Genomic DNA, 27,592 nt, shown 5'->3' with positions numbered 1-27,592 from the left:
GAGCTCGGCCTGTGCCCACACCCTGACTTGGGCCTCCGCGTGCTCGCCCGCGTCCACGTCCTCTAGGCCTACCCCTCAGCATGGTGTATTACGAGATTAGCAGAAACAGAACGCTGTAATTAAATGTGCCGCTTATTGGCCTGTGGTTGGAGGCTGACTTCGCTTACGGAACGCACAGCAGAGCCAGGAAATAATTTTGCGCAAGCCTGCTCTAACACTTAGCTGGCTGCGTATGAATTAGGAGGACAACTACACCCAGCACAGACCCAGTACACTGAGGACAGTCACAGGCAGCCTAAATAGATTTTTTTTCCCAAATGTTTTTGGAAAGGCCCACTGCCTATATTCAATCAATATGTCTTCTGTCCCTGCCTCACAACTACTGGCCCTGGACAATGTATAATTACTGCAGGGCGCAATGCTCTGCATGGCCGATATACAAAAAAAAAAAAAAATGTGCAACACTGCAAAAAGCAGCCTCCACACTACTGCACACAGTTAGATGTGGCCCTAAGAAGGACCGTTGGGGTTCTTGAAGCCTAAAATACTCCTAACGCTCTCCCTATAGCAGCTCCGGCATCAGCAGCACTGTCCCTGATCTCTGTCAGAATAAATCTGTGGCGAGCCGCGGGAGGGGCCGATTTATATACTCGGGTGACACCTGATCTCGCCAGCCACTCACTGCAGGGGGGTGGTATGGGGCTTGAACGTCGCAGGGGGAAGTTGTAATGCCTTCCCTGTCTTTCTATTGGCCAGAAAAGCGCGCTAACGTCTCAGAGATGAAAGTGAAAGTAACTCGAACATCGCGTGGTACTCGTTACGAGTAACGAGCATCTCGAACACGCTAATACTCGAACGAGCATCAAGCTCGGACGAGTACGGTCACTCATTTTTATTAATGTCCTTTATGATTGCGGAAGCAAAAGCTTTAATCCATCTTTGTTGGGGAAGCACAAACCCCCCATCCATAGAAACGTGGAGGGACAAATTAAACCAAATTCATCAATTTGAAGAATTAGTCAGTTGGTCAAATTCATCCCACACCTCATTTCTGAAGATGTGGCATCCTTGGAAAAACTACCCTCCGCACACTGTAAAAAACCTCTAGGCTCCCAGGGACAAGAATCAAAACATGTAAATTCCACCATTCCTCTCGTACCTCAAGGGAATAATTAATGAAAGGTAGATGCTATACTATTGGAGAGTGTAACTGGGTTGAGTATCTAAAAGATATATACGAATCAATGTACCATACATAAACTTCAATTAAAATCTCAAGCTCTGGTGGAAATAACCCCCCCCCCCCCTCCCTCCACCCTCTCCACTCCTCATCTACCCTTGTTACTTTACCCCCCTCACATCACTATCCCATTTTCTATTAAGCTATAGTTATACACCGACTCCAGTCGATGCACCCCACTGGGTGATCTTCAAGATGGACTCTCCTCCCATCAGCCGTCTCTCTTTATATCCCCCGATTGAGACACAGTCAGCTCCACGACATCCCATCTGGAGGATGTTCATCGATGACCCTGGATGAAGGGGAGTGGTGGGCTCGGGTGGGTTGTATCGGCTGAAGAGTCGGAGCTTGTTGGGAGTGACAGCGAGGGAGAGGGAACTTTTTTCCACCCTCAGCCGATGTCATACCTTCTGTTATACTATCTTTCTCTTCCCCCTTTCTATTAATTCTATCTCTGGATGTTGATAGAGATCTCTGGTCTCGGTCTCTGGTCGGCCAATAAAGCTCTTGAATAGAGCTGGTGGGCCGGAGACGGAGACTGAGACCAATGACAGCTGAAATGTTAAAATTCACTGTTATACAAAATGTTAGCTAGCACATCGCTGGCTTCTTAAACTGTTGAATGACTTGCTGTTACCATGCAAAGGACATCCATGAATATGACATTTGTAAATGTAAATGTAAGAGAAACATTTTTCAATAAAAAGTGATTTAATAAAAAAAAGGGGGGTGTTTTCTAACAAGAGGAGTACCAAGGGGAGGCACTCAGTCCATGATCTACTAAGCTCTGCCATGACCCTCTGGATCATGGTTTCTAAGGTACATTTAAACTTTCTGCTCTACCACTGCTTTGTGGATGGTACAGAGCTTAGAAGGCCATTTCTAGCCCCAACACTTTCATTACTTTCTGCATCACTTCTCCCGTGGAGGGAGTACCTCAGTCACTCTCAGTTGTCTCCAGTACTCTGTATCTGTATACCACCTCAGAGGTCAGTTTTTGTTGGTGGTGTTTGTGGGTGGGTATGCCAGACTGGCTACCCTGAGAACAGGTCTAGGCAGACCAGACCAACCTTGGCAGTTGGAAGTAGTCTACTTGAAGACGCTGGAATGGGTAGTCAGGATGAGGGGTGCACTGCATGGGAGCTTATACAGGCTTACCCATGTTGTTCTGTGCACAAATCAGGCAGCCTTGTGTGTGTGTGGCTGACGTGACGCAAAATCCTGGTGCAGACCAGTGACTAGCAACCACAGCTGTTTGTGACAGGTGTGCATTTCCATGGGAGGCCGAAGCTATGGCCATGACAAGATAGGGGCCTGTGGGAAACAAGGCTTGTTGGATACCATCCATTTATCCCCAGGTGTCTCTTTGCCCCTCTTGCTGGTTCCCATTGTTCCTTTCCCCCTCCCCTTTAGTTGCCTGCTCTTATAACTGGTGTTTCTTTGCCCCTCTTTAGTCATCTTTTGTAACTGAATCAACAGGTCATAATCCACCGGTGGTGATGTCTGGGGGTGGGGGGGGGGGGTACCTGTACCGCCTCAACCCCTGAAGGATCAAGTCTGGGCTTCTGTGTGGCTGTCTTCACAGCCTGATCAGCCGGGTGATTTACGGTTGCCTCAGGTGCCATCCATGGAGTGGCCTTTTGTTGCACTTTTAGGCCACTCTCTCAGGCAGCAAGAGTGTTTCCGTCGGTGCTGGTACAACTTTACTGTTTCTAATTACTTTAATTTCAAGAATGACCTCGCTCTCCAGATGGGTCTATAGTCATGAGCAATGCCATAAGCATAGCAGGAGTCTGTATAGACATTAGGTTAAAAGAGGTTCAGCTTTGACTACATCATGTAAGGAGAGCATAACATAACTTGTGTAGAACCTGCCTTCTTGATCATACCTCGATCCATCCACAAAGAGTGCAAAATCAGGGTTATCTAATGACTGATCAACATGACTGAACTCCTGGGCCATTAGGTAGTGCATAGTCTTGTCTATCAATCTGAAAGGAAAAAAACTATCAGGTGATTATTCCCACTTCCCCCCTTTCTCCAGAGGCAGCAAGGTAGCTGGACTGGGGGCGTTGTAACGCTGGCACATTGAGTGGCATGAGCAGGGTGCACTGTAGGTAAAAGTGAAGCAAAGTCTTAGCGAAAGCCTATGACAATGTTCTAAATACCCAGTGTTCTAAACTTATTTTTCCTCTGCTGCTAGGTATGTACCTAACTGAGAAAAAGGGCTAATAGAAGGCACTCAGTCCAAGGTTTGCCCATTTTGTCCATTGCCTTTTGTATCTTACCATTCATCCTTTTTACTTTCTCACTACTCCGTGGATGGTAGGGTGTGTGAAAGGCCTGGGATATACCAAGAGCAGACATGATGTATTGCATTATTTCACCTGTGAAGTGTGTACCTTTGTTTGACTCAATCACTTCTGGTACCCCGTACCTGCAGATTACCTCATTCATGAGCTTCTGTGTGGTTACCTGCTCATTTACCTTGGTAACAGTGTAGGCCTCCAACCTGAAAATACATCAACAACAACAAGCACATATTCATACTTCCCAAGAACAGCTAAATGTGGTCAATTTGCAATCTCTGAAATGGGTAGAGTGGTCTAGGCAAGTGTTTTGTGGCACATTTACTTCTGCATTGGGTTGCCTACGGCACAGATCATGCAAGACTGGACAAATGATGCAGCAGCTACAGAGAACCCAGGAGTCACCCATCTTCGTTCAAGCGCCGACATCATTGCTGCTTATGATAGGTGTGTCTTTCCGTGCATCAGCTGGGCTATCATGGGGCACAGGGACTGTGGCAGGCAAGTTCTGTTAATTGTTCGCCATACGCCGCCCTGTTCTGCTTTAGTCCATTTTTCCTTTTCTTCCTTGCTGGCTTGTAACTGTAAAGTCCTTAGCATATCAATGTCCAAAGTTTTGTCTCTGACGTATGCTGTCAGTATCTTCTTTTCTTCCACGGCTTGAGGGCCACTAGCTTTGCTGTGCTTTCTACTATGGCATTGCCTCTTGCTTCTCCAGTGTAGGAATTGGTTTGAGCTCTCCACTTTGTTAGGTAGAAGTAGGGCCTCCATGAGACTCTGCACCAATGCACAATTCTTAATTTGCTGACCTGCTGAGGTAAGAAACTGTCTGGCCTTCCATATTGGGACGTAATCATGAGCTATACCAAATGCATACCGGGAAGCAGTATAAATGTTTGCCATCTTACCTTCTGCCACTCTACATGCCTCAGTGAGGGCCTTCAGTTCCTCTTCTTGTGCTGTGATATACAGAGACAGAGCTTCTGTGTTTAGGACATCTTGGTGTGTGACCACTGCATATCTGGTGTGGAGTCATCAATCCTCACCTTGGTTCCATCTACAAAAAAGCTCAAAATATGCATTGCTAACAAGGGGTTCCAGTAACTGTTTTTAACCTGAATTTTCTTGTTGCATCAATGCTTATGGAAATTTTTTTTTTAAATACATGATCTATATTACCTAAATCCGCTATGCCTCTCTCTCCCCCATTTGAACCAGGATACTCGATTGGAGGAAGAGTAGCCGCCAACTTAATCTGCAGCGCATTTGATGCATGGAACTCAATCAGGATGGGGGGTATGGGGGCAGAAAGTGTACATGGTGTGCATAGTTTAAGAGCAGGGGACTAAAGTCAGGGGAGTTGGCATGCTTCTTTGAAGAGGTGAGTAATTAGGGTACATCTGAAGTTCCATGCATCAGGGATAATCCAGATGTACTGGGGTAGAGCGTTCTATAGGGTCGGTGCTACTCTGGTGAAGTTCTGTTGATGAGTATGTGAGGTTCATATAAGGGGGACATCTAGTCTAAGCATGTTGGCAGAGCGCAGCACACAGGCTGGATGACGTATGGAGAGGAGGGAGGTGATATATGGTAGTGAGGTGCAATGGGGAGCTCTATGAGTGAGGTTGATGAGTTTAAATTGATTTCTGTAATACATGGGCAGCAAGTGCAGCAACTAGCATAGTTCAGAGGCATCTGAGAAACGGATGGACTGGAAGATAAGTCTAGCTGCTGCATTTAGTATGAATTGGGGAGGGGAGAGTCTGGTGCATCGAAGGCCAATTAGCAGTGAGTTGCAGTAGTTGAGTCTGGAATGGATGAGGGCGACAGCAAGAGTCTTTAGCGTGTCCATGGTCAGGAACGGATGGATCTTTGCAATTTTCTTGAGGTGCAGGTTGTAGGTTTGGGCCAGAGATTGGGTATTGGGGGTGAAGGAGAGGTCCAAGTCCAATTTGACTCCTAGGCAGCATGCCTAGGGCATATAGTAGCGCCAGCTACTGATATGGAGATGTTGGGGGGAGGTCGACTGGTAGAAGATAGAAAGACGAGAAGGTCAGTTTTTGAAATGTTGAGTTTGAGAAAAAGGGAGGACATGGTGTTTGAGACAGCAGACAGACAGTTAGTGATGTTTTGGAGGAAAGGTGCAGAGATGTCATGGGAGGAGGTATACAGCTGGGAGTCATCGGCATAGAGGTGATGTTGGAGGTCAAATCCGTGAATGGTTAGCCCAATTGGGGCTGTATAGCTAGAGAAGAGAAGGAGATACAGGACTAAGTCCCAGGGGGACCCCAACAGTGAGAGGAGGTGGAGAGAAGGTAGAGCCAGCAAAAGAGATGCTGAAAGAGCGGTCAGAGAGGTAGGAGGAGAACCAGGAGAGAGCAGTGTCCTTTAGGCCGATAGAGCGGAGCATAGTGAGAAGGAGGTCATGATTGACAGTGTCAAAAGCAGCGGACAGGTCAAGGAGGATTAGTGGGAACAGTCGCCCCTCTATTTGGTCACTATTTGCTCATTAGACACTTTTGTGAGGGTGGTTTTGGTCGAGTGGAGGGGGCTGAAACTGGGCTGGAGGGAGTTGAGGAGGGAGTTGTCAGAGAGAAAGCGAGTAAGGCAGGAATAGACTAGACGTTCAAGTAGTTTGGAGATGAAGGGGAGGTTAGGGATAGGATGGTAGTTGGCGGAATCAGTTGGGTCAAGGTCAGTTTCTTTAGGAGATCGGATATGATGAAATATTTGAATGTGCAGGGGAAAATACCAGAGGACAGGGAGAGGTTGAAGATGGTGGTGATGTGGATAATAACAGTCGGGGAGAGGAGATGTGAGGGGAGAGGGTCGCTAGCTTAGAAAAGCAGTCTGGAGACTTCTTCCTCTGTTATTGGTTCTCTAGCCTTATGCTAGAGACTGTGCAGATGTCAACGATAATCAATAGGAAGAAATAGAACTACCAGATTTCAGTGACAAAACTGCTCGTTTGAACACCCTTCAAGCTAAAGATACCAGCAACACAGAAAGAAGATCAACAGTGGTTCACGCTACAAACAGAAAGTCGAATCTTCAGTGAACTCCTATACTACCTGTCTTCAGGTAACACACCCAGAAGGATTAGACAAGGCCATCTAGATCCAGAACTACAGCAACTATGGCAACAAAAAAAGTGTTCCTTAGAAGAAATCTGTTATGCAGAAATTCTATTAATCCTGTTACTGGTCATAGAATGCAACAAGTATTGATGCCCCGGCGAGATGCAAGTATGATTTTGACTGCTTGCCATGACAAATCAGGACATTTTGGTGTACAAAAGTCTGAAGCAACTATTTGTAAACGTTTCTATTGGATTGGCATGAGAGCTGACTTCGGGAAATGGGAACAAGATAGTACAGTGTGCGAAACCAGAAGAAGAGCAAAAGCAGACCAAAGAGATCCTCTACATCCTATCAAACCCACGTGACCCCTTGAGATTCTTGCCATTGACCATCTAAAGATTGAGCCGAGCAGAATCGGTTACAGCTATGTTCTCACAAGGAATGATTACTACACGAAATACACTGTTGCTGTTCCCGTGAAAGACTTAACCGCGAAAACCACTGCCCAGCTGGTTGGGAAGAATCTCTTAATCCCCTATGGCTGTCCATAGAAGATCTTGTCTGACAGAGGTGCTGCTTTTGAATCGCAACTGTTCGAAGAACTCTGTCAATTGTACCCTTGTAAGAAACTAAGAACCACCGCCTACCATTCTCAAGCAAATGGACTTTGTGAGAAAAGCAACCAAACTATTATTGCTGAGAACAATTCCTGCCGACAAGAGAGCCAACTGGCCAGCGGGCCACCAGAACCGATATTTACTTACAACAAACAAAAAAGGTTTCAATAATGACTTATAAAAAACCCTTAGAACGCTCCATGTAGCTGGCAAATCAAGTTCATAAGCCAGCGGATTTACTACACGCGTGATGACAAAGGGACCCACGTAACGTGGCGCCAGCTTCAACAATGGAACCTTCAATTTGAGATTTCTAGAAGACAAATATACCTTCTGTCCCATCCTGTAAGGTTCAGATACTGACAGACTCCTCCCACTATGCAACTGTATACAAGCCCAGTTGCTTCCAGGTTCTTCCGTACTTCTTTCCTTACTCCCTGCAGCGCATCTGTGGCGACATCAGCTACGGTGCACATCCGCTAGTATCTATTTCTAGACGGAAATAGGCTACCAGAAACTAATCTAGGGCTCTTTTAAATCTCAGACAACAATCTGCCGTAGTACCAGATAGTTTTTCAACCTGGCCTTTCAAATATTGCCCCTAGACTCCTAAAGTTGCAAACCCTTCTGTGGATAAGGGTACCGGTATATAACCTAAAGTCCCTCCATAAGCTCAGGCACTAGTACTAATCACCAGTAGCCCGGTTAGACAGAGTGGTCAGCAAAACAAAAACAAACAAACAATGAGAATCTGGCAGCAGCTCCCTAGGGGGGCAGTATTATAGTAGTTATATTCTTGTACATTGGGGGCAGTATTATAGTAGTTATATTCTTGTACATTGGGGGCAGTATTATAGTAGTTATATTCTTGTACATAGGAGGCAGTATTATAGTAGTTATATTCTTGTACATAGGAGGCAGTATTATAGTAGTTATATTCTTGTACATAGGGGGCAGTATTATAGTAGTTATATCCTTGTACATAGGGGGCAGTATTATAGTAGTTATATTCTTGTACATATGAGGCAGTATTATAGTAGTTATATTCTTGTACATAGGGGGCAGTATTATAGTAGTTATATTCTTGTACATAGGGGGCAGTATTATAGTAGTTATATTCTTATACATAGGAGGCAGTATTATAGTAGTTATATTCTTGTACATAGGGGGCAGTATTATAGTAGTTATATTCTTGTACATAGGGGGCAGTATTATAGTAGTTATATTCTTGTACATAGGGGGCAGTATTATAGTAGTTATATTCCTTACATAGGGGAGCAGTATTATAGTAGTTATATTCTTGTACATAGGGGGCAGTATTATAGTAGTTATATTCTTGTACATAGGAGCAGTATTATAGTAGTTATATTCTTGTACATAGGAGGCAGTATTATAGTAGTTATATTCTTGTACATAGGAGCAGTATTATAGTAGTTATATTCTTGTACATGGGGACAGTATTATAGTAGTTATATTCTTGTACATAGGAGGCAGTATTATAGTAGTTATATTCTTGTACATAGAGGGCAGTATTATAGTAGTTATATTCTTGTACATAGTAGCAGTATTATAGTAGTTATATTCTTGTACATAGGGGAGCAGTATTATAGTAGTTATATTCTTGTACATAGGGGGCAGTATTATAGTAGTTATATTCTTGTACATAGGGGGCAGTATTATAATAGTTATATTTTTGTACATAGGAGCAGTATTATAGTAGTTATATTCTTGTACATAGGGGGCAGTATTATAGTAGTTATATTCTTGTACATCGGGAGCAGTATTATAGTAGTTATATTCTTGTACATAGGGGGCAGTATTATAGTAGTTATAATCTTGTACATAAGGGGCAGTATTATAGTAGTTATATTCTTGTACATAGTAGGCAGTATTATAGTAGTTATATTCTTGTACACGGGGCAGTATTATAGTAGTTATATTCTTGTACATCGGGAGCAGTATTATAGTAGTTATATTCTTGTACATAGGGGGCAGTATTATAGTAGTTATATTCTTGTACATAAGGGGCAGTATTATAGTAGTTATATTCTTGTACATAGTAGGCAGTATTATAGTAGTTATATTCTTGTACACGGGGCAGTATTATAGTAGTTATATTCTTGTACATAGGGGGCAGTATTATAGTAGTTATATTCTTGTACATAGGGGGCAGTATTATAGTAGTTATATTCTTGTACATAGGGGGCAGTATTATAGTAGTTATATTCTTGTACATAGGGGACAGTATTATAGTAGTTATATCCTTGTACATAGGGGGCAGTATTATAGTAGTTATATTCTTGTACATAGAGACAGTATTATAGTAGTTATATTCTTGTACATGGGAAGCAGTATTATAGTAGTTATATTCTTGTACATAGGAGGCAGTATTATAGTAGTTATATTCTTGTACATAGGGGGCAGTATTATAGTAGTTATATTCTTGTACATAGGAGCAGTATTATAGTAGTTATATTCTTGTACATAGGAGGCAGTATTATAGTAGTTATATTCTTGTACATAGGAGCAGTATTATAGTAGTTATATTCTTGTACATAGGGGGCAGTATTATAGTAGTTATATTCTTGTACATAGGAGCAGTATTATAGTAGTTATATTCTTGTACATAGGAGGCAGTATTATAGTAGTTATATTCTTGTACATAGGAGGCAGTATTATAGTAGTTATATTCTTGTACATAGGGGGCAGTATTATAGTAGTTATATTCTTGTACATAGGAGCAGTATTATAGTAGTTATATTCTTGTACATAGGAGACAGTATTATAGTAGTTATATCCTTGTACATAGGGGGCAGTATTATAGTAGTTATATTCTTGTACATAGGGGACAGTATTATAGTAGTTATATCCTTGTACATAGGGGGCAGTATTATAGTAGTTATATTCTTGTACATAGAGACAGTATTATAGTAGTTATATTCTTGTACATGGGAAGCAGTATTATAGTAGTTATATTCTTGTACATAGGGGGCAGTATTATAGTAGTTATATTCTTATACATAGGAGGCAGTATTATAGTAGTTATATTCTTGTACATAGGGGGCAGTATTATAGTAGTTATATTCTTGTACATAGGGGGCAGTATTATAGTAGTTATATTCTTGTACATAGGGGGCAGTATTATAGTAGTTATATTCCTTACATAGGGGAGCAGTATTATAGTAGTTATATTCTTGTACATAGGGGGCAGTATTATAGTAGTTATATTCTTGTACATAGGGAGCAGTATTATAGTAGTTATATTCTTGTACATAGGGGGCAGTATTATAGTAGTTATATTCTTGTACATAGGAGCAGTATTATAGTAGTTATATTCTTGTACATAGGAGGCAGTATTATAGTAGTTATATTCTTGTACATAGGAGCAGTATTATAGTAGTTATATTCTTGTACATAGGGGGCAGTATTATAATAGTTATATTCTTGTACATAGGAGCAGTATTATAGTAGTTATATTCTTGTACATAGGGGGCAGTATTATAGTAGTTATATTCTTGTACATCGGGAGCAGTATTATAGTAGTTATATTCTTGTACATAGGGGGCAGTATTATAGTAGTTATATTCTTGTACATAAGGGGCAGTATTATAGTAGTTATATTCTTGTACATAGTAGGCAGTATTATAGTAGTTATATTCTTGTACACGGGGCAGTATTATAGTAGTTATATTCTTGTACATCGGGAGCAGTATTATAGTAATTATATTCTTGTACATAGGGGGCAGTATTATAGTAGTTATATTCTTGTACATAAGGGGCAGTATTATAGTAGTTATATTCTTGTACATAGTAGGCAGTATTATAGTAGTTATATTCTTGTACACGGGGCAGTATTATAGTAGTTATATTCTTGTACATAGGGGGCAGTATTATAGTAGTTATATTCTTGTACATAGGGGGCAGTATTATAGTAGTTATATTCTTGTACATAGGGGGCAGTATTATAGTAGTTATATTCTTGTACATAGGGGACAGTATTATAGTAGTTATATCCTTGTACATAGGGGGCAGTATTATAGTAGTTATATTCTTGTACATAGAGACAGTATTATAGTAGTTATATTCTTGTACATGGGAAGCAGTATTATAGTAGTTATATTCTTGTACATAGGAGGCAGTATTATAGTAGATATATTCTTGTACATAGGAGCAGTATTATAGTAGTTATATTCTTGTACATAGGGGGCAGTATTATAGTAGTTATATTCTTGTACATAGGAGCACTATTATAGTAGTTATATTCTTGTACATAGGAGGCAGTATTATAGTAGTTATATTCTTGTACATAGGAGCAGTATTATAGTAGTTATATTCTTGTACATAGGGGGCAGTATTATAGTAGTTATATTCTTGTACATAGGAGCAGTATTATAGTAGTTATATTCTTGTACATAGGAGGCAGTATTATAGTAGTTATATTCTTGTACATAGGAGGCAGTATTATAGTAGTTATATTCTTGTACATAGGGGGCAGTATTATAGTAGTTATATTCTTGTACATAGGAGCAGTATTATAGTAGTTATATTCTTGTACATAGGAGACAGTATTATAGTAGTTATATCCTTGTACATAGGGGGCAGTATTATAGTAGTTATATTCTTGTACATAGGGGACAGTATTATAGTAGTTATATCCTTGTACATAGGGGGCAGTATTATAGTAGTTATATTCTTGTACATAGAGACAGTATTATAGTAGTTATATTCTTGTACATGGGAAGCAGTATTATAGTAGTTATATTCTTGTACATAGGGGGCAGTATTATAGTAGTTATATTCTTGTACATAGGGGGCAGTATTATAGTAGTTATATTCTTGTACATAGGGAGCAGTATTATAGTAGTTATATTCTTGTACATAGGGGGCAGTAGTATAGTAGTTATATTCTTGTACATAGGGGGCAGTAGTATAGTAGTTATATTCTTGTACATAGAGGACAGTATTATAGTAGTTATATTCTTGTACATAGGGCGCAGTAGTATAGTAGTTATATTCTTGTACATAGGGGGCAGTATTATAGTAGTTATATTCTTGTACATAGGGGGCAGTATTATAGTAGTTATATTCTTGTACATAGGGAGCAGTGTTATAGTAGTTATATTCTTGTACATAGGGAGCAGTATTATAGTAGTTATACTCTTGTACATAGGGGGCAGTATTATAGTAGTTATATTCTTGTACATAGGGGGCAGTATTATAGTAGTTATATTCTTGTACATAAGGGGCAGTATTATAGTAGTTATATTCTTGTACATAGTAGGCAGTATTATAGTAGTTATATTCTTGTACACGGGGCAGTATTATAGTAGTTATATTCTTGTACATAGGGGGCAGTATTATAGTAATTATATTCTTGTACATAGGGGACAGTATTATAGTAGTTATATCCTTGTACATAGGGGGCAGTATTATAGTAGTTATATTCTTGTACATAGAGACAGTATTATAGTAGTTATATTCTTGTACATGGGAAGCAGTATTATAGTAGTTATATTCTTGTACATAGGAGGCAGTATTATAGTAGTTATATTCCTGTACATAGGGGGCAGTATTATAGTAGTTATATTCTTGTACATAGGAGCAGTATTATAGTAGTTATATTCTTGTACATAGGAGGCAGTATTATAGTAGTTATATTCTTGTACATAGGAGCAGTATTATAGTAGTTATATTCTTGTACATAGGGGGCAGTATTATAGTAGTTATATTCTTGTACATAGGAGCAGTATTATAGTAGTTATATTCTTGTACATAGGGGGCAGTATTATAGTAGTTATATTCTTGTACATAGGAGGCAGTATTATAGTAGTTATATTCTTGTACATAGGGGGCAGTATTATAGTAGTTATATTCTTGTACATAGGAGCAGTATTATAGTAGTTATATTCTTGTACATAGGAGACAGTATTATAGTAGTTATATCCTTGTACATAAGGGGCAGTATTATAGTAGTTATATTCTTGTACATAGGGGACAGTATTATAGTAGTTATATCCTTGTACATAGGGGGCAGTATTATAGTAGTTATATTCTTGTACATAGAGACAGTATTATAGTAGTTATATTCTTGTACATGGGAAGCAGTATTATAGTAGTTATATTCTTGTACATAGAGGGCAGTATTATAGTAGTTATATTCTTGTACATAGGGGGCAGTATTATAGTAGTTATATTCTTGTACATAGGGAGCAGTATTATAGTAGTTATATTCTTGTACATAGGGGGCAGTAGTATAGTAGTTATATTCTTGTACATAGGGGGCAGTAGTATAGTAGTTATATTCTTGTACATAGAGGACAGTATTATAGTAGTTATATTCTTGTACATAGGGCGCAGTAGTATAGTAGTTATATTCTTGTACATAGGGGGCAGTAGTATAGTAGTTATATTCTTGTACATAGGGGGCAGTATTATAGTAGTTATATTCTTGTACATAGGGAGCAGTGTTATAGTAGTTATATTCTTGTACATAGGGAGCAGTATTATAGTAGTTATACTCTTGTACATAGGGGGCAGTATTATAGTAGTTATATTCTTGTACATAGGGGGCAGTAGTATAGTAGTTATATTCTTGTACATAGGGGGTAGTATTATAGTAGTTATATTCTTGTACATAGGAGCAGTATTATACTAGTTATATTCTTGTACATAAGGGGCAGTATTATAGTAGTTATATTCTTGTACATAGAGGACAGTATTATAGTAGTTATATTCTTGTACATAGGAGCAGTATTATACTAGTTATATTCTTGTACATAGGGGGCAGTATTATAGTAGTTATATTCTTGTACATAGGGAGCAGTATTATAGTAGTTATACTCTTGTACATAGGAGTCAGTATTATAGTAGTTATATTCTTGTACATAGGAGTCAGTATTATAGTAGTTATATTCTTGTACACAGGAGGCAGTATTATAGTAGTTATATTCTTGTACATAGGAAGCAGTATTATAGTAGTTATATCCTTGTACATAGGGGGCAGTATTATAGTAGTTATATTCTTGTACATAGTGGCAGTATTATAGTAGTTATATTCTTGTACATAGGGGTCAGTATTATAGTAGTTATATTCTTGTACATAGGAGGCAGTATTATAGTAGTTATATTCCTGTACAGAGGGGGCAGTATTATAGTAGTTATATTCTTGTACATAGGGGGCGGTATTATAGTAGTTATATTCTTATACATAGGGGGCAGTATTATAGTAGTTATATTCTTGTACGTAGGGGGCGGTATTATAGTAGTTATATTCCTGTACATAGAGGGCAGTATTATAGTAGTTATATTCTTGTACGTAGGGGGCAGTATTATAGTAGTTATATTCTTGTACATAGGAGGCAGTATTATAGTAGTTATATTCTTGTACATAGGGGGTCAGTATTATAGTAGTTATATTCTTGTACATAGGGAGCAGTATTATAGTAGTTATATTCTTGTACATAGGGAGCAGTATTATAGTAGTTATATTCTTGTACATAGGGGGCAGTATTATAGTAGTTATATTCTTGTACATAGAGACAGTATTATAGTAGTTATATTCTTGTACATGGGAAGCAGTATTATAGTAGTTATATTCTTGTACATAGGAGCAGTATTATAGTAGTTATATTCTTGTACATAGGGGGCAGTATTATAGTAGTTATATTCTTGTACATAGAGACAGTATTATAGTAGTTATATTCTTGTACATGGGAAGCAGTATTATAGTAGTTATATTCTTGTACATAGGGGGCAGTATTATAGTAGTTATATTCTTGTACATAGGGAGCAGTATTATAGTAGTTATATTCTTGTACATAGGGGGCAGTAGTATAGTAGTTATATTCTTGTACATAGGGGGCAGTAGTATAGTAGTTATATTCTTGTACATAGAGGACAGTATTATAGTAGTTATATTCTTGTACATAGGGGGCAGTAGTATAGTAGTTATATTCTTGTACATAGGGGGCAGTAGTATAGTATTTATATTCTTGTACATAGGGGGCAGTAGTATAGTAGTTATATTCTTGTACATAGGGGGCAGTATTATAGTAGTTATATTCTTGTACATAGGAGCAGTATTATAGTAGTTATATTCTTGTACATATGGGGCAGTATTATAGTAGTTATACTCTTGTACATAGGGGGCAGTATTATAGTAGTTATATTCTTGTACATAGGGGGCAGTAGTATAGTAGTTATATTCTTGTACATAGGGGGCAGTAGTATAGTAGTTATATTCTTGTACATAGATGACAGTATTATAGTAGTTATATTCTTGTACATAGGAGCAGTATTATACTAGTTATATTCTTGTACATAGGGAGCAGTATTATAGTAGTTATACTCTTGTACATAGGAGTCAGTATTATAGTAGTTATATTATTGTACATAGGAGGCAGTATTATAGTAGTTATATTCTTGTACATAGGAAGCAGTATTATAGTAGTTATATCCTTGTACATAGGGGGCAGTATTATAGTAGTTATATTCTTGTACATAGTGGCAGTATTATAGTAGTTATATTCTTGTACATAGGGGTCAGTATTATAGTAGTTATATTCTTGTACATAGGAGGCAGTATTATAGTAGTCATATTCTTGTACATGGGGGCAGTATTATAGTAGTTATATTCTTGTACATGGGGGCAGTATTATAGTAGTTATATTCTTGTACATGGGGCAGTATTATAGTAGTTATATTCTTGTACATAGGAGGCAGTATTATAGTAGTTATATTCTTGTACATAGGGGTCAGTATTATAGTAGTTATATTCTTGTACATAGGGGTCAGTATTATAGTAGTTATATTCTTGTACATAGGGGGCAGTATTATAGTAGTTATATTCTTGTACATAGTGGCAGTATTATAGTAGTTATATTCTTGTACATAGGGGGCAGTATTATAGTAGTTATATTCGTGTACATAGGGAGCAGTATTATAGTAGTTATATTCTTGTACATAGGGGGCAGTATTATAGTAGTTATATTCTTGTACATAGGAGGCAGTATTATACTAGTTATATTCTTTTACATAGGAGCAGTATTATACTAGTTATATTCTTCTACATAGGGCGCAGTATTACAGTAGTTATATACTTGTATATAGGGGCAGTATTATAGTAGTTATATTCTTGTAGATAGGGGGCAGTATTATAGTAGTTATATTCTTGTACATAGGGGGCAGTATTATAGTAGTTATATTCTTGTACATAGGTGGCAGTATTATAGTAGTTATACTCTTGTACATAGGGCGCAGTATTACAGTAGTTATATACTTGTATATAGGGGGCAGTATTATAGTAGTTCTATTCTTGTAGATAGGGGGCAGTATTATAGTAGTTATACTCTTGTACATAGGGAGCAGTAGTATAGTAGTTATATTCTTGTACATAGAGACAGTATTATAGTAGTTATATTCTTGTACATAGGAGGCAGTAGTATAGTAGTTATATTCTTGTACATAGGGGGGCAGTATTATAGTAGTTATATTCTTGTACATAGGGGGGCAGTATTATAGTAGTTATATTCTTGTACATTGGGAGCAGCATTATAATAGTTATCTTGCCAGCAGGAGGGATTAGTAATTATCATAGAGACGTTCTCTATGCTGATGAATAATAAGAAGGGCCCGCACACTCATTCATGTACACCACAGGTGAAGATTTTATGCCTTTTGAAATATGAATTATGATGTGAAGCCATGTTTATATCATAGGACCTCCCCCTAATATACATTGTTGCACAAACAAGTGATTATATGCATTAATGAGGGACTGATTAGTCAGCTCCACACTTGTCTTAATTAAAAGTCCTCCTTTCTTGTTTCTTTCTGTGGAGAAGGAAGCAGAGATGAAGATAAATAATTAACAATGTCGGTGATAATTTAGGTTATGGAATTGCTGCGATTAGAGAAGATCTTGCTGGGAAAATTGTGAGTCTTTCAAGGTACAAATAGCAATTATTATAATTGCAGTTATATTTGCAGAAGTAACTGAAAGAGGGTGTAATACAGCGCCAGAACAGCGAGTGTAATGAAATGCGTTGTCTGACTGCTGGCTGTGTCCTCTGAGGGCGCTCTGATGACATTTTTATGGTGCACTCCGATGACTTGCTTACGGGGGCGCTCCGATGACTTGCTTACGGGGGCGCTCCGATGACTTGCTTACGGGGGCGCTTCGATGACTTGCTTACGGGGGCGCTCCGATGACTTGCTTACGGGGGCGCTCCGATGACATGTGTACTCTGGTTGATTCTCGCAGTCGGTGGCCGCATGATGTTTTATTTCAGGGAGCCCCCCTATTGTCCTGGCCATTCTCACTGTCTCTCTATTGTTCTCTCTGTTGCTATCGCTCTCATCCTCTCTATTGCTGTCTCTTTCTCTATCTGTCTTTCTCTGTCTGTCTCTCTATCTCTTTTGGTTGGGCAGTGTATAGTGCAGCTTAGCAGTATATGCCGTGTTGCTTAGCAATTCTTCCCTCATTCCAGCGCATGCCTGAAGCTCAGCAGCGCCGCCCATAGACGTAACATTGTAACTTCCACCCCGCCTGACAGTCCCTATATGTATTACACTCCCATGTGATGATGTTCCGGCAGCGGTGAGCGTGTGTGTCAGCTAATGACAACATCATCCACCAAAGTTACAGCAAAGGGGGCAAGAAGAAGCATGGAGGTGCATTTATAGTAGACTAGCTGATATACCCGGCTTCGCCCGAGTTAATTTGGTACTGGTGTTTATCTGGTGTTCACACGGAAAATCTTATGAAGTCGTGGTTACTTTAGAGATACTGAGGAAAAACATATGTTCACCATTTTGCATAGTTCTCTTCGTCACCCAGGAAACACCACGTGGAGGTAACCATGCGACGTTTATATAAAATGACATCAGGAAGTGAGAGAATTAGATTCCATACATAAAATTTGGACGCTAATTCTTTTGCACATAGAATTGAATAATCGAGTTGGAACCCATTAGCTTTTCCTATTTATGACATAATCAATGCTCGTGCCAAATTTCAAGTTTCTACAACATCGGGAAGTTGTAGAATTAGTGGCGAGTCAGTGAGTCATTCAGTCAGTGAGGGCTTTCGTCATTCATATATATATATATATATATATATAAGCATGTATATATATATCCATATACATATATATATATATACTAGCTGATATACCGGGCTTCGCCCGCGTTAATTTGGTACTGGTGTTTATCTGGTGTTCACACGGAAAATCTTATGAAGTCATGGTTACTTTAGAGATACTGAGGAAAAACATATGTTCACCATTTTGCATAGTTCTCTGCGTTACCCAGGAAACACCACGTGGAGGTAACCATGCGACGTTTCCTTCATATAAAATGACCTCAGGAAGTGAGAGAATTAGATTACGTACATAAAATTTGGACACTAATTCTTTTGCGCTAGAATTGAATAATGGAGTTGGGACCTATTAACTTTTCCTATTTATGACTTAATCAATGCTCCTGCCAAATTTCCCGTTTCTATGACATTGGGAAGTGAGAGATTTAGATTATGTACGTTAAATTTTGACGCCAATTATTTTGCGCTAGAATTGAATAATCGAGTTGGGACCCAATTTCTTTTCCTATTTTAGAGATAATCTATGCTTGCGCCAAATTTCATGTTTCTACGACATTGGGAAGTTGGAGAACTTTTGGCGAGTCAGTCAGTCAGTCAGTCAGTGAGTCAGTGAGGGCTTTCAGCTTTATATATATAGATATACTAGCTGATATACCCGGCTTCGCCCGAGTTAATTTGGTACTGGTGTTTATCTGGTGTTCACACGGAAAATCTTATGAAGTCGTGGTTACTTTAGAGATACTGAGGGAAAACATATGTTCACCATTTTGCATAGTTCTCAGCGTTACCCAGGAAATACTACGGGGAGGTAACCATGCGACGTTTCCTTCATATAAAATGACCTCAGGAAGTGAGAGAATTAGATTACGTACATAAAATTTGGACACTAATTCTTTTGCGCTTAGAATTGAATAATGGAGTTGGGAACCATTAACTTTCCCTATTTATGACACAATCAATGCTCGTGCCAAATTTCCCGTTTCTATGACACTGGAAAGTGAAAAAATTACATTCCGCACGTAAAATTTGGAAACTAATTCTCTTGCGCATAAAATTGAATAATGGAGCTGGGACCCATTAGCTTTTCCTATTTATGACATAATCAATGCTCGTGCCAAATTTCCCGTTTCTATGACACCGGAAAGTGAAAAAATTAGATTCCGTACGTAAAATTTGGACACATTCTTTTGCGCTAGAATTGAATAATGGAGTTGGGACCCATTACCTTTTCCTATTTATGACATAATCAATGCTCATGCCAAATTTCCCGTTTCTATGACACCGGAAAGTGAAAAAATTACATTCCGCACGTAAAATTTCGACGCCAATTCTTTTGCGCTATAATTGAATAATCGAGTTGGGACTTATGAACTTTTCCTATTTATGACATAATCAATGCTCGTGCCAAATTTCCCGTTTCTATGACATTGGGAAGTGAGTGATTTAGATTATGTACGTTAAATTTCGACGCCAATTCTTTTGCGCTAGAATTGAATAATCGAGTTGGGTCCCAATTTCTTTTCCTATTTTGGAGATAATCTATGCTTGCGCCAAATTTCATGTTTCTACGACATCGGGCAGTTGGAGAACTTTTGGCGAGTCAGTGAGTCAGTGAGTCAGTCAGTCAGTGAGTCAGTTAGTGAGTCAGTCAGTCAGTCAGTGAGTCAGTCAGTCAGTGAGTCAGTGAGGGCTTTCAGCTTTATATATATATACTAGCTGATATACCCGGCTTCGCCCGAGTTAATTTGGTACTGGTGTTTATCTGGTGTTCACACGGAAAAGCTTATGAAGTCGCGGTTACTTTAGAGATACTGAGGAAAAACATATGTTCACCATTTTGCATAGTTCTCTGCGTTACCCAGGAAACACCACGTGGAGGCAACCATGCGACATTTCCTTCATATAAAATGACATCAGGAAGTGAGAGAATTAGATTACATACGTAAAATTTGGACACTAATTCTTTTGCGCTTAGAATTGAAGAATGGAGTTGGGACCCATTAGCTTTTCCTATTTATGACATAATCAATGCTCGTGCCAAATTTCCCGTTTCTAGGACACCGGAAAGTGAGAAAATTAGATTTTGTGCGTAAAATTTGGACGCCAATTTTTTTGCGCTAGAATTGAATAATCGAGTTGGGACCCAATTACTTTTCCTATTTTGGAGATAATCTATGCTTGTGCCAAAATTCATGTTTCTACGATATCGGGAAGTTGGAGAACTTTTGGCGAGTCAGTCAGTCAGTGAGTCTCCTTGTTAAATACCATTCTGTTAGTCGCCGCCCACTGTGCAAGCTTTTCTAGATCTTTTTGACTCTCCCTCTCTTCCCTAGTGTTTGCTACCCCTCCCAGCTTTGTGCCGTCAGCAAATTTGATCAGTTTCCCATCAATTCCCTCCTCCAGATCATGTATAACAATGCTGACCAACACTGGGCCTAGGACAGAGCCTTGTGGTACCACTTGATACATTCTTCCACTGGGATGTGCAGCCATTTATGACCACTCTTTGAGTACGATCACTCAGCCAGTTGTGAATCCACCTAACAGTTGCATTGCCAATCCCATATTTGCTCATTTTCCAATAAGTATGGTATTAGATACTTTGTCGATGCTTTACTAAGGTCAAGATATACTATATCCACCGCATCTCCCTGATCAACCCAGTCGGTGATACTATCATAGAAGGAAATTAGATTCGTCTGGCACAACTTGTTTGTTACAAACCCATGCTGGTTCTCGTTAATTACTCCATTCTCATCCAAGTACTTGCATACATGATGTGTAATAATTTGTTCAAAGATCTTTCCCGGTATAGCAGTCAGGCTCACAGGCCTGTATTTTCCTGGATCCACCTTCTTCCCTTTTTTGAAGATAGGGACAACATTTGCCCTTCTCCAGTCTTCTGGGACTTCTCCTGTTTTCCAGGAATTTCCAAAAATTATGGCGAGTGGTTCAGCCATTACCTCCACTGCTTCCTTTAGTATCCTAGGATGTAATTCATCAGGACCTTGCGACTTGGGTTCATGTACGTTAGCTAAGTGTTCCCTCACCATCTCTCTGCTTACAGATAGCCTGCATTCTTTTATTCCCCCAATAGCACAGGGAAGATCAGCTGATGTTCCATCTACTTTCTGAGCGAAAACAGATACAAAATAGGAATTTAAGAGTTCAGCCTTCTCAACATCATTCTTAACCAATTCACTGTTTTCATCCTGTCAGCATCCAATAAGATCTTTGACTTTTCTTTTGCTTTTGACCCCCAAATCCTTTTTTATTGCTTTTGGCCTCTCTTACAAGCCTCAATTCATTATCACCTTTAGCTTTTCTGACACTTCCCATACGATTTCTGCAGACCCCATTATATTCTTCTTTAAATATTCCCCCTCTTTCCATTTGATACATATATTTTTCTTCCTTTTTAACGTGTACAAGTTCTGTGTTCATCCATCCTGTTTTTTTAAAGTAACGGTAACCGCTCCATTACTGCCCTCTGTGGTACCCCACTAGTAACGGTGACCCAATCAGGGTATGTACCATTAATAACCCCCCTCTGCTTTCTATCACCGACTAGTTACTGTTACATTCATGTGGGCAACTAAGCACTGTTTGGAGCCACCACAGCCACCGTACAACAGGAAGAACCGCCAGAACACCCATCTGGCCTATAAGGAAAATCATGGCCAGCATCACCAGCTAACACTGCGCACAAGTAATCAGATGTTTGGAGGCCGCACCTGCCAAGGGCAGGGAGAAACCTGCAAGTGAAATGCACCTGTGTGGTCACCGTACCACACACTACTAGGTGCACCCCCCAGAACGCCAGGACATCCAAACCATCTTCAGGGAATACAGGGGAACTCACTCCAACAACTGCATGCAACTACACCACAATCTGAGCACCACCAGGAACAAATGCATAACACAACATACAACCTACCCAGAACAGGACTGTCTACACCTGATGTCTGGCCACCTGCACAGACACTGGACCTGTCACTGTTCACACACAATATACTAACACAATGCATACCAACATACTCTAACATATAATCCATAGCAACACAACATAATGCATCAACACATGCATACTATGTTACATTCGTGTGGGCAACTAAGCATCGGGTCCATGCAAATGTGACCCAGAAACACTGACCCTGTGCTGCAGGGAAGATGACTAGACCCTACCTACAAGCAGAGCAATTGCCTCAATAAAGGCATCCCCACACTGGAACCTCAGCCCTGGCTCTCCCTGAAAGGGTGATACTCGCAACCAGTCAGAATTGACACATTAAATGCACAAACTCCCCACACAAACTCACATACTAAAGCAGGCAGTAAAACTGAATATAAAAGCGAGGGACTAGTTCATACATTGGCCAATGAACTTAAGCTGCAAGGCCCCGACAAGGCTCTTCGTGTCTTGTGGTCCTGACTCTAGCAAGACACTAATCAGGTAGCACAGCACACTGCACACAGCAAGCTGCAAGCTGACTAGACCTACTCACAGCAAGCTGCAAGTTGTAAGTTGTAAAACATCAAACTCCAGCAGCACAGCCTAACACTTACCCACTTACACACATTCTCGCCGAGACTAAGCATTCTCATTTTATATACCAGTCTTTTAAGTGGCACAGTTTCCAATGCTTTGGAAGAGTCCCGAGTCTATAATTTACCTCCTTGTAGAAGCTGATCAGGTTGGGTTGACAGGAGTGATCTCTCATAAACCCATGCTGATGCAGAGTTATACTGCTATTTTCCTTGAGGTCCTCCAGGATGGCATCTCTTAGAAACCCTTTATACATTTTTCTCACAAAAGAAGTCAGACTTATTGGCCTGTAGTTACCAGAGTCACTTTTTGACCCATTTTTGATTATCAGCCCTGCATGGGCTACGCACCAATCCAGTGGAACAGACATGTCACTATAGAGTCCTTAAATAGAAGAAACAAGGGTCTGTGTAGCACATTACTTAATTCCCTTACAACCCAGGGTGTATGCCATTCTTATATTACAGGCATTATCGCATCATGGTGGGATGTCCTCGCAGGCCAGGTGAAAACGTCTTACATGAGTGTCCTTTTCATTATCCGGAAAAGCTCAGGATAAACAGCCAGAATTAGCAAAATAAACCGTGTTGATCGTTGGTAATCTCCTGGAATAGCTGCTTAGTAAAAACTGTAAGTGGGCTTTTAATGAATTTTAAATAATTGTGTAATCCTAGCGAACCCTTCATCCTTACCGATCCAATAATCCTCCTTCCCTTTCCATACCAACTACCCACCCGGACCTTGGGCAATGAGAATGCCAGTAATGTCATCCCCCAATACTTGGTGTTATTTCTTATTATAAGATTTCCTCAATCATAAATATTACACAAAACACCAACAAACTGATATCACTTCATCTTTAACCCCCTAATGACTTGCCTTTTTTTCATTTTTGTGTTTTTTCAAAAAAATCATCCCTTTTTTATCCACTGCTGTAGCTCGCTGACAGTCTGATTTTTGCGGGACGAGTTGTATTTTTCAATTGTACAAACGCATTAATGTATAATGTACTGAAAACCTTTAAAAAAATTCCAAGTGGAGTAAAATGAATACAAAAGAAATCTAAATGTCTCCATCCTTGGGGGTCGTTTTTACACTGCAGCAGGAATGACAGGATGACTTTGTTCTGTGAGTCGGTCGATTACAATCATACCAGAGCGCTAAGAAATGGTTGTTTTATTATTTTAAAAAAATTAAATAAAATACCTTTGGACAAATAAATTCTCTTCTGAGCGCCGTAACGTCGTTAACTTTCTGCTGATAATTGTGGGAGGGCTCCTTTATTGCGGGGCGGCCTGTAGTTTCTGTAGGTACCATATGGAGTACATATGACTTTTTGATCACTTTTTATTACATTTCTTCTTGCAGACGGGGTGCGCTTTACTGACAACGTTCACCGTGAGGGAGAACTAAAGGGTTACTTTGAGAAATTAAAATTTTCTGGATTGGGCAATACCAAATATAAAGTGTTTTTTTTGTTTTATTATAAATATGGGAAAGGATGGCGGTTTGAACTTTTATTAACTTTTTAGACTTTTTTTATTCACCCATAGGAAACCTAAAGGTCTGATTATTTGATCACTGGTGCAGTATAATGCAATACCGTAGTATTATACTGCGATCTGTCAGGCAGTCTATCAAGCAACACCACAGGCAAGAAGCCACGGCAGCTATAGGGGTCTTCAGAAGAACTCCGCTGCCATGGCAACTAAAGGACACCTTGTAGACTCTACGTGGGAAGGCCCTTCGGACTCCTGAATGCCGATTGGAACATTTACGTTTGCATAGTGTTTGCTGTGCAGTAAATACGATGTTACAATAATGAAGGATGTAACTAATTTATAGTACTACCCAGAAAATTAAAATATCTTTAGAATAAACTGCTTTCTGCCACCATCGTGCGACCCCCATAACATCTTTACTTTTCCTATGATGGGGCTGTGTGAGGGTTTGTTTTGTGGGGCGACCAGTCGCCTCTGTTGGTACTATTTTGGGGTAGATTCGACTTCTTAAGCACTTTTTGTTTGAGTTTTTTTTTCAGATTTTTGAACCAACAAAAAAGGGCAGTTCAGGCGTTCTGTTCCTCGTGTTTTACGGTGTTCACTGCGGTCAAAATAATGGCTTATTGTAATAACTTGGACTTTTACAGATACAGCAATGCCAGTTTTCTGCTTTCTGCAGGGTTTGAAAGTTGGCAAAACAGTGTATGTTACAAAATTATTAATGCCACCAAATACGCTTAGAACAAAAGGCTAGAAATGTACAACATGTCATGTAAGGGAGCAAAAATAGTCCGCGAGAAGCAGAGCTGACAGAAAGAGTCCCTCTGTCACCCACATCACTTCTGTGTGACAGAGGCGCCAGCAGCGGGAAGGAAAATAGAATCATCCGGATTTCAGCCCTCAAGGGGCGACCTTCGTGATAATGGAAAGTAGAGACACGACCGCACAAAGGAAAATCAGGTTTCGCTCTTCGGTGAAAATGTGTTATTCTATCACTATGATAATAGTAAAAATAATGCTAATAAAATAATGTAGGAAAGCCGTATAACGGCACCAAAAAGGTGGGGAAATATAGATACATGGGGTTTATTAATTATACATGGGGGGTAATTAATAATTAGGGGCCTCGTGTGGTGCAGAGTGATAAGGCAGCAGTATGCAGTCCTAAGCTCTCGCTCACCACCTGAAGGTTGTGAGTCCAATCCCCACTAGGTTCAGGTAACATGGGTTGACTTAAGTTTGACTCCTTCCAACCTTCCGAGGTCAAATGAGGACCCAGCTTGCTGGGGGGTAATAAATTATCTGAAAGTGCTGCGGAATAAGTTGGGACTATGCAAATAACTAATACCTTCCCCCTTCCCTAATACTGGCTAATAGTCAAGCAGTGCAAACTTAGACCAGACAGCCTGATCATCTGCTGTGTTTGACTTGAAATAGAATGTCAAGAACTGCTCAAGTAAAAGCTTTGAGCGATGTGTGTGAGTGTGCAGGAGGAACAGCGGGAGGAACGAGCAGGAGGAACGAGCGGGAGGAACAGCGGGAGGAACAGCGGGAGGAACAGCGGGAGGAACGAGCGGGAGGAACGAGCGGGAGGAACGAGCGGGAGGAACAGCGGGAGGAACAGCGGGAGGAACAGCGGGAGGAACGAGCAGGATCAGATCAGATCCTGAGCAAGAGGGGCAGCAAAGTTAATGGAGTCAGATTAGGGGAGGTGTTTGGCCTCCCTAAAAAAAAAAGAAAAAAAAAGAATGTTTCAAAGCTCCCATAAAGCTGTGGGTATTGGTGACTGACCTGACTGTCCACACTCTAGAGAACTGATGCAGCACTTGGAGGTTCAGATTAAAGGAGCAGGGGTGGAACTAGAGAGGGAGCTAAGGGGTACAACTAGGGAGGGAGGTCTACTAAGAAGTTAGAAAGTGGAAACCCCAAATCAATAACAAATCATGGAGAGCAGCTTAAATTCAAATCTCCTTTTCTCAGGACAGTTGCCTATGTTTTATATATGGGACTTTCTCTTAATATAGGAGTTTTTGAGAGTGTGGAACTTCAATGAATTTACTTTTGCTTTTTTTCAGATTGTGGCACAAGCCGTGCTGTTTATGTGTATGAACACTGCAGGAATCTTCATTAGCTACCTGTCAGATCGGGCTCAGCGACAAGCCTTCCTGGAAACTAGAAGATGCGTGGAAGCGCGGCTGAGACTGGAAACTGAAAACCAGAGACAGGTATTTGTCTAGGAGGCCTTTAATTACTCCATTTTATGGGTGAACGCACAAAATGCTTTGATTATGTGGGAAATCCAATATGTATAATTGTGATACTTTATCATAGCTTCTGTGCTTACACATCATAGGAGAGAGCAAGCCATTATATAGTAAGCAATAATGGTTATAGACCATAACTGCTAAAATATAGTCTGAACATACCTACTATAATACTGTCCCCTATGTACAAGAATATAACTACTATAATACTGCCTCCTATGTACAAGAATATAACTACTATAATACTGCTCCTATGTACAAGAATATAACTACTATAATACTGCCCCCTATGTACAAGAATATAACTACTATAATACTGCCTCCTATGTACAAGAATATAACTACTATAATACTGCTCCCTATGTACAAGAATATAACTACTATAATACTGCCTCCTATGTACAAGAATATAACGACTATAATACTGCCCCCTATGTACAACAATATAACTACTATAATACTGTCCCCTATGTACAAGAATATAACGACTATAATACTGTCCCCTATGTACAAGAATATAACTACTTTAACACTACCACCTATGTACAAGAATATAACGACTATAATACTGTCCCCTATGTACAAGAATATAACGACTATAATACTGTCCCCTATGTACAAGAATATAACTACTTTAACACTACCACCTATGTGCAAGAATATAACTACTATAATACTGCCCCCTATGCACAAGAATATAACTACTATAATACTGCCCCCTATGCACAAGAATATAACTACTATAATACTGCCCCCTATGTACAAGAATATAACTACTATAATACTGCCTCCTATGTGCAAGAATAAAACTACTATAATACTGCCCCCTATGTACAAGAATATAACTACTATAATACTGCCCCCTACGTACAAGAATATAACTACTATAATACTGCTCCTATGTACAAGAATATAACTACTATAATACTGCCCCTA

The 27,592-nt window shown here is 39.6% G+C and overlaps 1 protein-coding gene across 1 annotated transcript in view; it reads left to right on the top strand.

The window, feature by feature from the left end:
• ADCY8 (adenylate cyclase 8) overlaps positions 1-27,592 on the top strand; it is a 488,216-nt gene that overhangs the window by 177,119 nt on the left and 283,505 nt on the right. The window contains exon 2 of the mRNA XM_066578800.1: positions 26,468-26,617. Within this exon, the coding sequence (XP_066434897.1) occupies positions 26,468-26,617 (150 nt within the window). The remainder of the gene's footprint in view (positions 1-26,467; positions 26,618-27,592) is intronic.

This window comes from Eleutherodactylus coqui, chromosome 9 (assembly GCF_035609145.1).
Source record: "Eleutherodactylus coqui strain aEleCoq1 chromosome 9, aEleCoq1.hap1, whole genome shotgun sequence".
Lineage (NCBI taxonomy): Eukaryota > Metazoa > Chordata > Amphibia > Anura > Eleutherodactylidae > Eleutherodactylus > Eleutherodactylus coqui.
Note: the sequence above shows the minus strand (reverse complement) of the source record. Positions and strands in the feature narration are given on the sequence as shown.